Source organism: Chlamydotis macqueenii, chromosome 18 (genome assembly GCF_036417535.1).
Source record: "Chlamydotis macqueenii isolate bChlMac1 chromosome 18, bChlMac1.mat, whole genome shotgun sequence".
Lineage (NCBI taxonomy): Eukaryota > Metazoa > Chordata > Aves > Otidiformes > Otididae > Chlamydotis > Chlamydotis macqueenii.
Window position 1 is genome coordinate 11944815 of NC_141573.1, and position 15842 is coordinate 11960656.

Sequence of the window (15842 nt, forward strand, 5' to 3'; positions counted from 1 at the left end):
GGTGGGGAGAAGCACTGCCTTGGCCAAAACCAACCCTGCTGCCTCCCACCCCTTCCCTCCTCTTCCCCACCCAGCCCGCCAGGACCGGTAAGAGTTGGAGATGACAAGCAGGAGGGACTTGGAAGGAATGTTGGTTGCTGGAAGGGTGTGTGGAGAGGGCGAGTTCCCAAAAAGGCAGGAGGTGAACCCGGGAAACCGGCATGGGTCAGCCAGCACCTTGCGTCTGTGCCGTGGCGAGCTGGCCGGCAGCTCCTCGCGTACCAGGGAGGGTGGACAAACGAGGGGTCTTTGCAGCAGTACGCAGATATGGGCATCTGTAGCTGCTCGCACCCGCCAGTGCCGCTCCCCCGCATCTCCTTCGGGTCCCGTGTCACCTCGCCCCAAGCACTCGCACGTCCAACCTCCTGGCTGCGGTTACAGTGACAGACCCAGCGTCCAGCGTAGTTTTGGTTTTGTACCTTGGCATAAAGCATGCGACAGGGCAGTCTGTGCGTCTCTCCAGTTTTCTCTTTTCTATTTTTTTTTTTAAGCATACCCAATAAACGTGGTTGCAAAGTGGAGCTGGAAAAAATGTCTGAGTTTCTTTCTCCTGTACTTCAAATGCTGTTTTAAACTGTCTGATATCAGAGTTTTATGTCCAGACCCTCGTCACTGCATCTGCTCCCCTCCTGCTTGCTCCATCCTTCTCTGGAGCGCGCTGGCTCCGGCGGAGCCCCTCCAGCCTCCCCTGGCTGTGGCAGGACATTTGGTGTGACGATTTTCCTGACAATTTAACCACTGAAGTTTTTACCGAGCTTGACTAACTAAAAATAAAATGGCTCTTCTCACGTCCAAGTACGGAAAAGAACACCACTCATTAAAAGACAGCGGATCCACTGAGATAAAACCATAAACACAATGAAAGGAGCTAGAAAAAGGAGCGGGAGGAGAGCACAGACGGGCAGTATTTACCGTGCGCACACTGATTTACGCTCCGCTCGCACCGCCTGTCCTTGCTGTAACGCGCAGGTCACCTGCTCAGCAGCTGCACAAACACAACAAATAACGATGTTAGCGCTCGGTGGGCTAACGGTCACCCACCCTGGTCAGTCCCTAGCTTTTGGGGGATGGGCAGGCTGGTGCAGGATTGCACCCAGTGACCCCAGTCCCTTCCCGTCCCAGGGCAGAGGAGGAGAAGGTGCCGGCAGGGAGAGCCCAGCCTCTGCGTCCCTCGCTGGGGACCCCCACTGCCATGTGCCCCACGGGCACCGTGCGATGACAGCAACCTCTGGGCAGGGAAAACCCTTGTCCCGGAGCCTGGTGCGGGATGAGGCCGGGGGGCAGGCAGTGGGGAGCGCAGGCAGGCTCCAGCAGCACCCGCTGGGGTGGGGGGGGCTGGGGCTGCTGTGGGTCGGGGTTCCCTCACCGCTCTCCGGCTCGCAGCCACGTACCTTGTGCTGCCACTGCGATGCTCTGCAAAGGCGTGCGGCCGCTCCTCGCCCAGTGCCGTGGGGACACGCAGAGCCCTTTCCTGGGGAAAATGGAGTTCCTGCCTGGGGGGAACAAAATAGGAAGAAAATTCCCTTTTGGCAGCTGACCCAATGTGGAGGCACCCTGCCTGCGGTGGGACGGGCATGATGGACACAGCCGCAGGCGATGCTGCACCTGGGCCGCACCCAGCAGCTGGGCCACCCCGCTGTGGCCGGACGGGGCCGGGGCCAGCGCTGCTGGCGCTGCCCACGCTCAGCCCTGACCAGGGTGATCCGGCTGTGGTGAGGCACCTTCCTGCCTCCGCGCCCCGACTGCTCGCTGATTAGCCAGCCCTGCGGGAGTTCCACAGCTTGCAGAGGGGTTGGTGGGTGGGGGGAGTCTTGTTTTAGAGAAGGGTTATGCTAGAATCAGGAGCAGCAGGCTTTTTGGTTTAGAATATTATGCTAAAAGCAGAAAAAAAAAACACAACCTCTTTGTGGTGTAAAATGAAGGAGCTGGGATGAGCAAGGCTGCCTGCCAGCCCCCTCCCATGCAGCGCATCCTCCGTGTTTTGATCCATGGTATGGACAGAAACAGCTCCTCATGTCTGGGGCGTCCCAGCGCCCAGGCTCAGGCTAGTGGGACACCACCAAAAAATGTTGTGGTGAGAGGCCCTCCCCCCCATTCCCCACCATTGGCTTCCCCGGGCAGAACAACAACCCTGGGTGCTTCAGGACCCCAGCTCCCAGCCCAAGACCTGTGGGGTTCAGCAGCTGCTGGTGCAGAGATGCTGACCGAGATGCTGGAGCTGCAGAAGATGCAAAGACGGCGATGCTGGAGGTGAAGTCCAAGATGCTGGAGGTGCCGATGCTGCAGACCGCGATGCTGGAGGTGCAGGAACCCTCGGGAAGGGCCCACCTCCAGGTGCCCCTGCAGTCCTGTGCTCCAGCAATGAGCAGAGCCATTGGAGGAGCTCACTCCGCAGCACATGCCACACGCCCAACGCCTGCCTGTGTCATACAACCCCCTCCCCGTCCCCCCCATCTCAGGCCACCCGCAGACCCGCTCCCCCCAGCCACGCAGGGCAGGGGTTTGTGGGTGCAGTGGGCAAGGACGCTGTTGGGATGGAGGGCAGCGCTCCCCAGCCCTTGTGCCCCTCACCTGCAAACCCCCCTACCCTGGGGCACTGCGGTTTGGGGTTTTTTTTGCAACACCCACATGAAATCCTGGCACAGGGGCTGGGGTTACGTGCAGCTGTCTCCCTTGGACGTCGGGGTTAGCGAGCTTTGGGCACACAAGGCCATGGTGTGGAAGCTGGGGTTAGCAAGCATTTGCCATGCAGGGACGGTGACAGAACAAGAGCATTTTAGCCGTCATCTCCCCACGGCTCTGAGCAGGATGCTGGGCAAGGGGGAGCAGCCAGGAGCCTTGGCCCATGCCAACCCACAAGGCACTGTGTTTCGCTGCAGAAAGGTTGTAGAAAAGCTGTAATTAAAAAAATACAAATAAAACAAGGTGGAAAGAACTCCTGGTTCCTGTCCCAGAGGAGCGACCTGTGAGGGACACAGCGTTGTCCTCCAAGGTGCTGTCAGCCCTACCCCAGCTTCTGCCTGCCCGTCCCAGCATGCTGGAGCTCGAGCTTCTCCTGCCCCAGAGCAGGGCAAGAAGCGACCCCACTGCAAATGTGCCGAGTGACGTTCAAAACAGGCAGGTCCTGTGCCTCACGGCCTGAGATGTGGGTGTGCAATCTGTGCAGCCTCTGTTTTAGCAGAAGAACGCAGCTAAGGGCACTCCCAGGGTCAGTGGGTGATGCGGGGGCGGTGAAGCCCTGCTCAGGGCTGGAGCTGGCTTGGAACCCATGTCTGTGCAACCCGACGTGGTGAAGAACGAAACACCTGCAGCTCCTTTTCTTTCCACAAGCAGCAACAAGTGAAGTGGCTTGTCTTTCCCAGACACCGGTCGCAGCTCCTGAACACAGCGTATCCGCAGCGAGGGATGCCGAGTCCGGGGGATGGCTGGAGAGTGCAGACGCAGCGTGTGACAGACCGAGCTGTGCGCACAGAGCCGTCCCTGCAAACATCCCGTGGGCACACGCCTAGTGAGAGGAGCAAAATCTGCCCTCCTTCTGCTTCCCCTCCCAGGAGAAGAGGGCAGCTGGGGCAGACGCTTTGTGCTGGGGCTTCAGGGGAAAGCCTGGGGAGAGCAGGACCCATGGAACCATCCACCCGGGATCCCCCCTGCTCAGCGATGCCCTGAGGCGTTTGGTTGTCCCTAGCAGAGCTGCAGGGACAGAGGAGTCAACTGTAGCCCTGGGATTTGCAGCCTGGGGTCTCTGCAGGTCAGGGGAAGAGCAGATGAAGGGGCTCTCGCCTCCAGAGCAGCTCTCTGGAGATCCAGCACATAGAGGGGACGATCCCTGTGAACACGGCCAAGGGGAAACCAGGGCCTGCCGGGGCCGAAGGGCTGCTGTCCCCGTTAGCTGTGTGCCCGAGGCTGCGGTAACGCCCCGGGGAACAGGAGCTGGGGAAAAGCCAAGGACCTGCACACAGGCATGACAATATGACACCGCTGTCCCGGGATGGGATCCCAGGCAGCAGCAGCTCTCGCTCTCCCTATCCCATCTCTGGGACCGGAGAGGTTTCATGGCACTGCTCCTCTTAGCTGTGGTTTAAGTTTGGGTTGGTTTTTCATAGATGGGCTGTCATGTTCGTGTGTAGATGGGCCCCGGTACCAGGGAAGGGAGATGTTCTGCTGAGCGTGACAAGAACACGAGGTCCCTGCCCCTGTAGGGTGAGGGCAAGCCGCTCTCCCGTCCCAGGGCTGCTCCATAAATCCTAGCCCCTCGGAAGCAGCAAGTCCTGTGCCGGGACACCCACCACTTCTCAGTGCCGCCCTGGCAGGTGCTGAGGTCTCTGGTGCTGCTTTTCTGCAAAAAAACATTGCAGTGAGCTTGACCCGTCCACCTGCAGATCCAACAGCTGCTTTTTACATCCCTCAAATGTCAGAAAGATCTTGAATGTCCTTCTATCACAACTCTTTTATTTCCCTTCTCTCTGCCCGCACTTCCCCCAGTCAGACCATTTTACCCCAGAGTCGCCTCCAGAGCAGCCGCCAGCCCTGTCCCCGCGTTCGCCCAGGTCACTCCCCGGAGACGCGCTCCGTGTGATCCCTCCTGTTCTGTTCCACATCATGTAGCACATCCCGTCAAACTGCCACTGCGAGATGCTCCTGCTTAATTTGTGTACACAAACAATCAGGGGGAATCAAGATGCCGCCCGTGAGAGCTGCGCACCAGTGACAGCGACAGCCGCGCCGGCCCGCGGCGGGAGCATCAGCTGCGAGGCCGGGATGTGCCTAATTGGAGCTGGCGGCCGCCGTTTGCTCAGGCCGTGATTGATGTAAAGCTGTGGCACAAACACTTCAACCAAGGACACCGAACAGGAAAGCAAAACATTTTAAAACGAAAAGTGGCACTTACTCGTTGGGGATATAATTAGCAGTATTTGTCTTCAGGGCTTTTCGCTAAGCGAGGCTCAGCACCGGGGAAAACAAGCCGCCGTGCTAAATGCTCTGGAAGGAGCAAACCTGCCAGCCCCACGCCGCACGGGCCGCGCCGGGGCTCTGCCAGCCGTCCGGCAGCGGGGCTGCTGCGAGGGGCTGCACCCACCCCTGCGCTTCAGTCTGGTAACCGCGACTGAAATCTGAAATCTCTTCAGCAGGACCCGTTGCGACAGGACGAGGGGGAATTGTTTTAAAATGGAAGGAGGTGGATTCAGACTGGATGTAAGGATGAAATTTTTTACACTGAGGGTGGTGGAGCACTGGCCCAGGGTGCCCAGAGAGGATGTGGATGCCCCATCCCTGGAAACATTCCAGGCCAGGTTGGCCGGGGCTGTGAGCAACCTGATGCGGTTGGAGATGTCCCTGCTCCTGGCAGGGGGGTTGGGCTGGGTGGGCTTTAACAGCCCCTTCCCACCCAAACCAAACCCTTCTGTGACTCTACAAATACACGCGCGGGGCAGGGTGCCCGCGGGCCTCGCTCGATGACACCAGTTTGGCGCAGCCCCTCACAAACGCCACTTGCTTTGCGCTCCCTGCACGCCACCAACCTAACGCGAAATGGCTGCCAAGCGAGGCACTGTTGGACATTCATGGATCAATTCAAGCCACTTTTGGGCGCCCGCCCCCGCACACCCACGCACAGACCCCGTCAGCGCCGCGAACCAGCGGCTGGAGGGGCCCAGTCCCGCGAACAGCCCTGCCCCGGGCTGCGGGCCCTTCGGCGGGGCAGGGGCTCCGCCGGGACCGGACGCTGGAGCCGGGGCCGCGCCCCCCGCCCGGTGCGGGCCCAAAGCGGTTCCCTGTCACCATCTCGTGGGGAAAACCGGGAATTACAGCCCGGGAGGGGCTGCGCAAGGAGAAGGGGCTTCCTCACATGGCTCCCGCAAGGCTGCAGCTGTGGTTGCAGCTTTATCGTCCCCCCGTCCAGGGACACAAGTGTCCGGCTTTCTCCGAGGAGAAACTTCAGCGTGTGGGGCTGAGTGTATGGGGGAGCAATGCCAGTCTGCAACGGCTGGGAAGCATAGATATCCACGGAGTCATGGAGGGGTTTGGGTGGGAAGGGACCATTAAAGCCCACCCAGTCCAACCCCCCTGCCAGGAGCAGGGACATCTCCAACCAGATCAGGTTGCTCAGAGCCCCGGCCAACCTGGCCTGGAACGTTTCCAGGGATGGGGCATCCACCGCCTCTCTGGGCACCCTGGGCCAGGGTTCCACCACCCTCAGTGTAAAACATTTCTTCCTAATGTCCAGTCTGAATCTACCTCCTTCCATTTTAAAGCCATTACCCCTCGTCCCGTCACACCAGGCCCTGCTGAAGAGTCTCTCCCCATCTTTCCTGCAGCCTCCTTTAGGCACTGGGAGGCCGATGTAACGTTCCCCTGGAGCCTCCTCTTCTCCAAGCTGCCTATGAACTCTTTCAGGCCCCCAGTGCTCTCTTGCACCTGGATACCCACTGCCCCGCCCCGCCGATTTCTTTCCCAGATAGAACAGATTGTGAACGCTCAGGGATCTGCATGCTGCAGGACGTGGGGCATTTGCAAAGAGGATTTACAGTACTTTGCCTGTTAATTGACAGCTCAACCGACAGCAGACCAGCACGCAGAACTCTGCTTGATACAAAGGCTTTTCAAAATCAAAAGCCTCCATTTAGGAGCCTAAACCAGTCTGTGAACACCTGAGTTTGTGCACTGCTGCTTTCCAGCGCCAAGTATCCAGACAGCCTTCGGGAAAGATGCTGATAAGAGGTTTCCTTGTTTTGCAGACCGTGAACTTCTGGCCTCTGCCGTGACGCACAGTAAAAGACTGGGTAAATCCTCGATCTTGGTATTTCTTCTCTCTCAGGCCCCGTACAGCACAGAAGTTGGAGACACAACTGATGGTTCTGTCGTCCTAACACTGACTATGACAACAACAAAGCATTTTTAAGAACACATCAATCACTTGTTATGCTGGGTGGAATACTGCAATTTAAACTCACGCTATTGAACACCAAGAACAACCCCATTTGGAAAACGTGATGTTTGGCCTCCTAGCAATGTTGAAGGTCCAAGTGGGAAAGAAGAATTCTCCAACCCTTTCCCTCTAGGCTCGCTTCAGAAAAGTTTCCTTTTCTTCTCAGCTGGAGACGGTGCCCACAGTGGGAAATCTCCAATGTCTGAGAACACCTAGATTCTATAAAACAGACCAAAAAATCCGTGTTTGAACTATAAGGTGGTAAAGGTCACTATCCTTACTTGGAGGTGTCTGTACCAGAAGACAACACGATCTCTCACCTATGTACTGGATCTTATTATTTTTAGATAATTTCTCTTTCCTTCTCTCTTCCTCCTGCCCCCCATCTAGGGACACAAGCAAAACTAACTTAGCTGTGTCTTGAATTTCTTATTATGACATTTCAGCACTCCGTGCTTCATCTCCACTAAGTGACGAACAAACAGGGTTCTGCTGCTGACAAATATTAAGCTTTATTCTGCACTAACCCCAATTTTAGTCTCTAATGGTCTCTGCTTGAAAGCAACGCCAAGCGGAGTCCGAGGCCCCATGCTGGGCTGGAGTCACTGGTTCGCTTTGCTGGTCCCAGCTGCTCAACTTCACGTCTTGCAGCTGTTTTGGAAAAGCTCCAGGATTTTTCCAAGATGCTGAAGCACCCGGGGGGAATGATTTGAAATTGCTTCCAGCTACACTCCCGTCCAGGTTACTGTGCGGCCTGGAATTCACAAAACAACAGGCAGCAAAAGCTTAAAAAGCAGTTCAGGGAGACGGCACCAAAACATGCAGCAACCATGCTGATGAGCAAGACATAAAGGATATTGGACTAATTCAGCGAGTGGGACACAGCTTTAGACCCACCTTACTACAGGCTCATGTTTACATAGGGATGCTATAAGGAGAACCATCACTGAGCCAGAGCTATCAGGGAAAACCAGTTTGGTTTGGGTTTTGTGTGGTGCTGGGTTGTGGGGTTGTTTTTTTTTTTTAATTTGAGCAATTTCTAGCTATTTCAGAAATGAAACTTGCCTAGAAATGAACCTGATCCTTGTACGCTTCCCTCTAGCCCCGTAGCTGGCCTCTCCACCCCCCTCCCCAGTTTGCCTTTTCATCCCGGCTGTTGCTGCACACTTCAATGTTGGGAAAGTGCAGCTCTCCCCATCCTGGCAGGGTTATGGAAATGACTCAGCAATTAAAGCATCACAAGGTGATCAGAGGGATTTGCCAAGGACCATTCTTCCTACAATCATACTTCAGAGTGTGCAATCATCCCCCAAAAAAGAGAAATGGGCTGCTTAGGTACGGGGACCAATGTCTGCTCCCCCTTACGTATTTCAGATATTACAGGCTTGTGCTGAGTCTCCCACTGAGCACAGGGATTCTATTTCTAAGCATATACACACACCAGATACCTGTGTACTTCACCCTGGTAGAACCTGCAGTTCTTTACCTGCAGGATAATCACCTCCTCTGCCTTTACCAGAAGTTTTCTGTCACCTGCAGGGAGAGAAGGGTTGGGAAGGAGACGGACACGTACCAAGAAAAAGCAGAAAAAGTGGGTCCTGCTTGAAATCAGATAAAATAATGACAAAGCTGATTTTTCCTGCTCCTGTGGGGTACAGACAGTAAAACATGAATGCTCTAGCCAAAACAACGCGACCCCACTGCAAACATGGAAATAATCTGCTCCTTTCCAACAGCATCAGTAAACAGTCTTTAGTCTGCTTGAATATATTTTTTTCAGTGTCAGTTAAGAATAAATTAAGGTAAGTGGGCAAAGGAGCCCGGAGATAAAAGTACAGAGAAATGAGAGGAATCTGCCACAGTTTTGAATATTATCAAGTTTCCTCCCCTGAACAAAATGAACATTAAAACCAACAAACTGTTCCATTACCACAGGACAGATCACAGGCAGCCAGCAGAAGCGAGGGGATTTCTCATCGTCAGCAGCCTCACAGCTGGGTCAAGGCAAGCCACCTTTACTGCTAACAACAGTTATTGAAAGCAAATGAATCTTCCAGCTTATTGTGTTTTATAACATTTTAATAACCCTGAAATCATGACTGCACTGGGACCACGTTTTCATCAGAGAAGATTTACAAACAACTCGTTTCCAGTGCATGTGACAGTAAAAAACAAACACCTGGGGCACACGCAGGACAAAGTGTCATATTCACTGCTAATGAAACGCTGTTCATTAGGGAGAAGAGAAGGGTGGGAGCGCGAGGGCGTTAAAATGGTCAGCTGGACTGTCTGTGCACAGGCTGGACTGGCCGTTAGAGGATGGAGTCTGGCAACTTGCAGCAAGCGACAGTTAACCTGAGAGACTGCGTGCATCCGCTGGAGGAAGACACCCAGACCCCACTAGAACATGGGCACCTGAGTCGTCTGTCCTCCCTCAGGAAAGCTACAGTGTGGATGAGTGCTGGAGGTGCCTCTCCCGAATTCCAAGAGCACAGGTGTATTTACTGGAAGAGACCCCTGGGGAATGAGGGGGGAATGTGAGAGGACAAGAGTTAGGCTGCTCCCACAGACATTAAGGTTTCACGGGTACGTTGCCGCCTCCGAAGCAACGCAAGGACCTGGGTGAAACAGTCCAAGAGACCTGCAGGGAGCTAAAATTGTCCTGTGCACTCCTTGGACGGACCCATGGTCTCATCTGAATTCCCGCTAAAGAGAACATGGCGCATCACAGACATTTCCAGACATCACGGAGCTGCCGTTTACCTTGGGGTCTGGCAGGGAACGTGGGGTACGCCAGGCATCCGTACAGTTCGCATACAGTTTGTTTGACCTCAGTATCAGGTTTTTTGGAACTCCCCTTCCCTGAAGCTGGCCATGCAGGACTTGAGCAGAGGTTGTACACTCAGCATTAACACAGCCACGCAGTACACCTGCCATTTGTACAGCACGCGAGCTCTCGCAGACGTTCAGCAGTTCAGCCACGGCGTCAGGAGATGATCCTGCAAGTCAAGCTTTGATCTGGCATCGCACGTGCGCTCCACCTGCCATAACCCAAACCCTAAAGGGTTTTCAATTCCATTTCCAGACTCTGCCAACTCCAGAATTCTCAACATACACAGATATCCATGTACATTTTTAATGAAAAAGCTCCTTCACAAACACAGTCATGTACTGAATTATCAAGAACAATAATATATTTTTGGAGCAGAATAGCAAAACGATCTGCTCTGCCAGTGCCACTCACAAACTAGACAAGTAACTAAGAAGAAGTTTGACAGTTTCAGACCACTTAGGGAAAAGAAATCCTCTTGGCCTAAAGACAGGGGAGCCATGCAGTGAAGGTGCTATGGAGGACACAATAAATGCAATATACAGAGAAACACAAATTGTTAAAAATGTTTTCTTGTAAAGATTCCACAGCCATGAGGAGAATCCTTATAATTGGAGCGATCTTTACAATTTCAGAAATACCAGGTAGCATTAAAGCAGGGAAAGAGTATGACACTGCAAATAAAAAGGGCTACACAAACACCAAAAGATTGATTTTGGCCAGAAGCGAGGACACCTGGGGCCTGACCTGCTGTAAATCACGCTTTCAGTACACAACAGCCAGCGCCACCAAGAGGTGCAGAACTGTTCGATGGAGGTGGGAGGAGCTCATCTTTAGACAAGGGAGGCGGAAAAACATCTGGGTCCCTCCACCAAACTTCTGTGATTTGCCTCCTGTGCCTCATTTTAGCCACTGTAAGTATCTCCCTTGATTCCAAAATCTGAAAGGCCAAACATGAAAATACTGTGGTCTTTCTACTCTATTACGGGCTCTTTGCCCACCTCAAAAAATGAGTGGAACTGGCAATTCAGAGCTCGAGACATCCAGGCCCAGACAACGGGGGGCTACGGAGGGACGGAAGGGTAGAGCTAGAGGAGCCTTCAGCCTCCCAGTACTCAAAGTCTTGGCAGTTAACCTACTGTATTACTGAAGAGCTGAATACATCAGAAAAACGCAATTCTAACCCAAAAGTGATGACTGCTCTTTACGCAGCACTCTTGGATGCGATATGCAAAGCGTTCACGACACAAGCTCATGCGAAAGCCATCGCCAACAAGCACGGATTGAAAGCGCGACTGCACTTATGGGAGCAACTTGCCTGGCTGTACGCTTAATTCTCATTAATACTGAAAGAGTTAAACTTCTTCCATGAAACATCTTAACACATTTAACTGGTATTTTTTAGTATCCCCTGCGTAAAAGAAAAATACACATTATTTGAACAGCCAAGAAAAAACTGCAGTTTATTAAGTTTCAAAGAATCTTCGTACTCTTGAAAGCAACTTTCGGTGCATGTTCTTCAACAATCACATTCTATGAGGAGAATAAACATTAAAAGCCACAATTATTTTTTTTTTTTTTAAATCTCAGAGTTACAGACATCTTTAATCCAAAACAAAAGGCAAAAAAAACAAACAAAAAAAAAGCCCCAAAACAAAAACCCACCCCCCCAAACCCTTAAACAGAAATTTTCATTCCCAATTTTAGAATATCAGGAGTTTTTCTACAACTCAATGCTAAACTTCAGCATGGAAAATTGTATGTAAACACGCACATACACACATACATATTTTATATAAGGTGTCTGTGGATATATATAAAATATATATGTAGGAGGCGTGTAATGGCAATGAGATGCAATTACTCTGAGGAAAGATTATTCAGCTAAATACACGACTAAAACTTGAGAAAAAAACAAGTCTTGAACCCAGTTTGTGCATAGTTCATGATCCTCTACAAAACCAGCTTTTGTTAATTTGCAATCTTGCAGGACCCTTTAAATCTGATAAAACCATTAAAAAGCTAATCTTCCAAAAAAAAAAAAAAAAAAAAAAAAAGAAAAAAAAAGAAAGAAAGAAAAAAAGAAAAAAAGAAATAATGCACAAGTTTCCTGATCCAAGCAGGCAGGGAGCACAATGTTCATATAACTTTTAAAACATACTTGACATGTATGTTATTCCATTGTCTTTCTTCCTTTCAAAACAATCAAAAACATTGACCTTTTTTAAACATAAAGCGATTTTTTAATATATAAAGCACTCTTCAAACATCTATTTCTTTTGAGTCCATTATTTGGTAAATATGTAACTGCTACACATTAGATTAGGTATTTTCTTCTTTCTTACTGTCCTTTTTTATTTTCTTTTGTTTTTTAATAATATCTTCAGTGCTAGGAGTTGGGTTTTAAAAATACATGAAATGGTGTGGAGTTGCTCCTCGGGAAACCCGGCTTTCCTGAGACATCTTCCACCATGTGCAAGATAGTGATCACAAAGTGTTCGCCACTTTGACGAAGAGGAGGAAAACAACAACAAAAATAGTACACAGCAATGGCCAAAGAAAAGAATAATACAACAACACTGTTCAATCCCAGAGCTCTGAAGTAGCATATCTTCATTCTGAAAATAGTTTTCTTTACGATGGAAGTCTTTTTTTTTTTCTTTTTTTTTTTTTTTTTTAAATTCCTTTTTTATTTTAAAGTTTGAAGGAGAAAAAAAGGTCTGTAAACAGGTGGGAGCCAAACCTCCTGGCTCCTCCAAAAGCAGTCAAAACCTATGTCCAAGTGCTTGTTTCTGTTCCTGCTTGCAAGGGAACTATCCACTCTTCACAATTATCTATGGCCACAGTTCAACAAGAGTATTTTTTTTTAAACTTTATATTCCGAATGGAAAAATGGTGCAATACTCCGGTAATAATTTTCTTGCATTAGTCCACAATAAAAAGCCGCTAAAGGTAGATATACATATTATTCTCCAGAGATACACACTGTAATTTTTAAAATGCGATAAGAGTCCTTGAGTAAACATTTACACGTGAATTGTCGCCGGCCCCTTCTATCAGTTTCTTTCTTTTTTTTTTTTTTTTCTTTTTCTTTTTAACATTATAGGATTAGCTACAAGAAGGGCTGCGGACACTCAGTGCAAAGTTAGAAGCTAATAACAATTAAACATTTGACCAATGAGCAAATAAAAAGCAGATACTGAATAAAAGGAAAAAACTCACACTTTAGTTAAACCACACGTGGGCACACACACACACGCAAGCACACTCACACACACACCTGTTCCAACAAAAACATATAGTCTGAACTTTAAAAAATCCTTAGAGCCTGTTTTTTGTGTACTGATGCTGACCTGGAAGTGTAATAATTAGACTTAGAAAGTGTTCACATTTTGTTATTGGCCTGCTGGATTCAAGTATTTGCATGTTGATATGTTTTTTTTTGTCTTTTTTTTTAATTTTTTTTTTTTTTTTTTTACTTTTTGTATTTTTGGGATTTAAAAAATGACATGAAAAAGTAATGAAACAAGGGTAATGTGCATAGGCAGATCCATGGGAGTAGTGGACACAGAGATACCCCAATCCTGCCCTCCCTCCCCCCTCAACCTGTACAGTCACTAGTTACCATCCCGATTCATGACTTTTCTGTACCGATGGCAAATATCACACTTCACCCTTTCTGATTACTGGGTCCGCCTCTGGTAATGTGCATAATAGTCACAGGCTCATTTTAAATAGGCTTTCATTTCCCCCTTCCCCCCCCAGTTGATAAAATAACCCTTTCCAGCCCAAATTCTGAAAAGTGCCCTTCATGATAGACCTATTCTAAGCAGCTTTATACTTTGTTTTGAAAATCACCATACAAACATAAAAAGACAACATAAAACAAAAAGCCATGAACGAAATAAAACCTGTCATTAGCACGTGACACTGACCAAAGGAGCCCATACTGTTTCCTGAACAGTTCACAAGGGCTTCTGCAGTTTCGTATTCGGTATCGGACAGAGGTACTAAAAAGGGCTGCCAGTCTGAGCTGTTAAAGCTGGATTCTTCATCAAGCCCGGGACTGGAAAGGGTTACAATTGTTATTTTTCCTTTAGTGCTGATGATTGTTATTTCCATTTTGTTTCTCTTGTTTCCTAGATGGACTCCCCACTGAGAAGATCACCCGGAAGAAGAGTATTCAAAGGTGTCGGGCTTCCGATAACTCTGCCGTCGTCGGTGCTCGGGGGCCCCCAAAGGCTGCTGGAGTACTGAGGCACCCCGCCCCACAGCAGGTCGCTGCTGCCCTTGCCCCCCAGGCAGGGAGTGTTCCAGTGGCCAGCGTCGCTGCGCACCAAGCCGTGCGAGCTGCTGGAGGAGCCCAGGCGGGTCTGGTTGGTTCCAGTGTTGGACTGCCAGCTGGAGGTGGGTGGCAGTGGCTGGCCTTGTGCTAAGAAGCGGTTGACTTCCTCTTCGCCAGCAAACTCGGCCAGGATGGTAGTGTTTCCCAGGACGCACCTGGGGACACAAACACACGGTGCAGTGACATGAAACAAGGGGTTGAAGGGCACTTTCAGAAATACCCAAGATGGATATAAATCCATTTTCTCCCAAGTTTAATTTGAGATGGAGATTTATGCCACATCTGCTTACTTTCAGCAATCCCAGTTCTTTAAAAAGACTTCTCTGTCTTGTTCTCTATTTACCTTTCTACACGCATAGGCAAACACACAAAGCCTGGAGATGGCAGTCTGGAGACCACCTCGTTTAATTAACACACATCACGGGAGGCTGTGCTCTCTTTAGGCATGAAGATACAAGCACATTGGCATTACCAGTAACAAATAATGCCAATAATGACACATTTATTATAATACATTTTCAAAAACTATTCACATTAATTTGGCATCCCAGAATATATTCTAGTATTTAAATCCTGCAACAGGTTTTCAACATCTGAACTCTGAAAACTGGTTTGTACTTCAACGCAAACCACCACTAACCCTGCGAAGCTGAAGGTTTTGTCTTTCCCCCTCCTCACCTTTCCTGAAACTTTACTTTGCTTTAACAATATGTTTAAAATTAATTTCCTTTCATTCGTTTGACAAGAATATCTGCCTAAACCTCCAGGTGCTGTGTATTAGTTGGGTCTCACCACTGCACAGCAACGGTAACTCTGAACACACACATTAATGATTACGCCTTCATTTGAACAAAAATGCGTTTGCAACGGCTGTTCCCCCCCACCGCCCGACCGCAGCCTTTGCTTTGGAAGCTGTGAACAAGCTGGGTTTGTGCAAATGCTCCTTGCAGAAAATCACATCTTACGAATGTCTGTGTTTCCTAAATACGTAAGCAAAGAGATGCCAACGCAATCTTTTAAAACTATACAGTCTTCATAAAATTTTAAATTAATTTTCAAAAAGTATTAATCACTGCTGCTCCTGATTTACCACAGCAATGCCCCCCGACTCCCACCCCGAGATGGAGCGTGAGTGAGCTATTCTCGTATCAAATCAGATGGGATCTGTTGGCTCTGTGATCTATTTTCCAGTGATCAGCTCCATGCAAACACTTATTTGTGAGACACACAGTGGCTGCTGTCTCCTGGAACTCGAATACTGCCTGTTGGCTGCCACAAACCCCGCTGTATTGTACCGCTGTCGCCCTGCCAGCGAGCCAAACACAGATACAGCTCAACCCCTTCATTCAGCCAGGTCTGCCCTGTCCCTGCCAGCAGCAGAACTACAGCTGTGCCACAGCCCATTAAAAAAACAACGCAAACAGAGGCGCTCCAGATCACTGATAACGTAAGGACACTGCCATCTACATATTTAAAATAAGCACTTATCTTTAAACTCACATTTTGCTTTTGGCATTATTTCTTTTACCTGATGCCCACATCTACAGTGATGTAACTAAGATGGGTCAATTTTTCATCTCCAATTGTTCTCAATACTGCTTCGCAATATTTAATTAAGGAATGGTCGACAGTTAAAAAAAGCAACACAGTCATTAATATAATTATTATTACTACAATTTCTGTTGATTTGGTTCATAATGGGG

The 15842-nt window shown here is 49.7% G+C and overlaps 1 protein-coding gene across 11 annotated transcripts in view; it reads right to left on the bottom strand.

Annotated features, from left to right (window-relative positions):
- Window positions 1-13229: 13229 nt before the first annotated feature.
- Window positions 13230-15842, bottom strand: part of TNRC6C (trinucleotide repeat containing adaptor 6C) — a 327104-nt gene continuing 324491 nt past the window's right edge. For all 11 annotated transcript variants that reach the window (XM_086762532.1, XM_086762539.1, XM_086762534.1 and 8 more), the window contains one exon: window positions 13230-14294. In XM_086762532.1, the coding sequence (XP_086618658.1) occupies window positions 13934-14294 (361 nt within the window). In that variant the 3' untranslated portion in view covers window positions 13230-13933. The remainder of the gene's footprint in view (window positions 14295-15842) is intronic.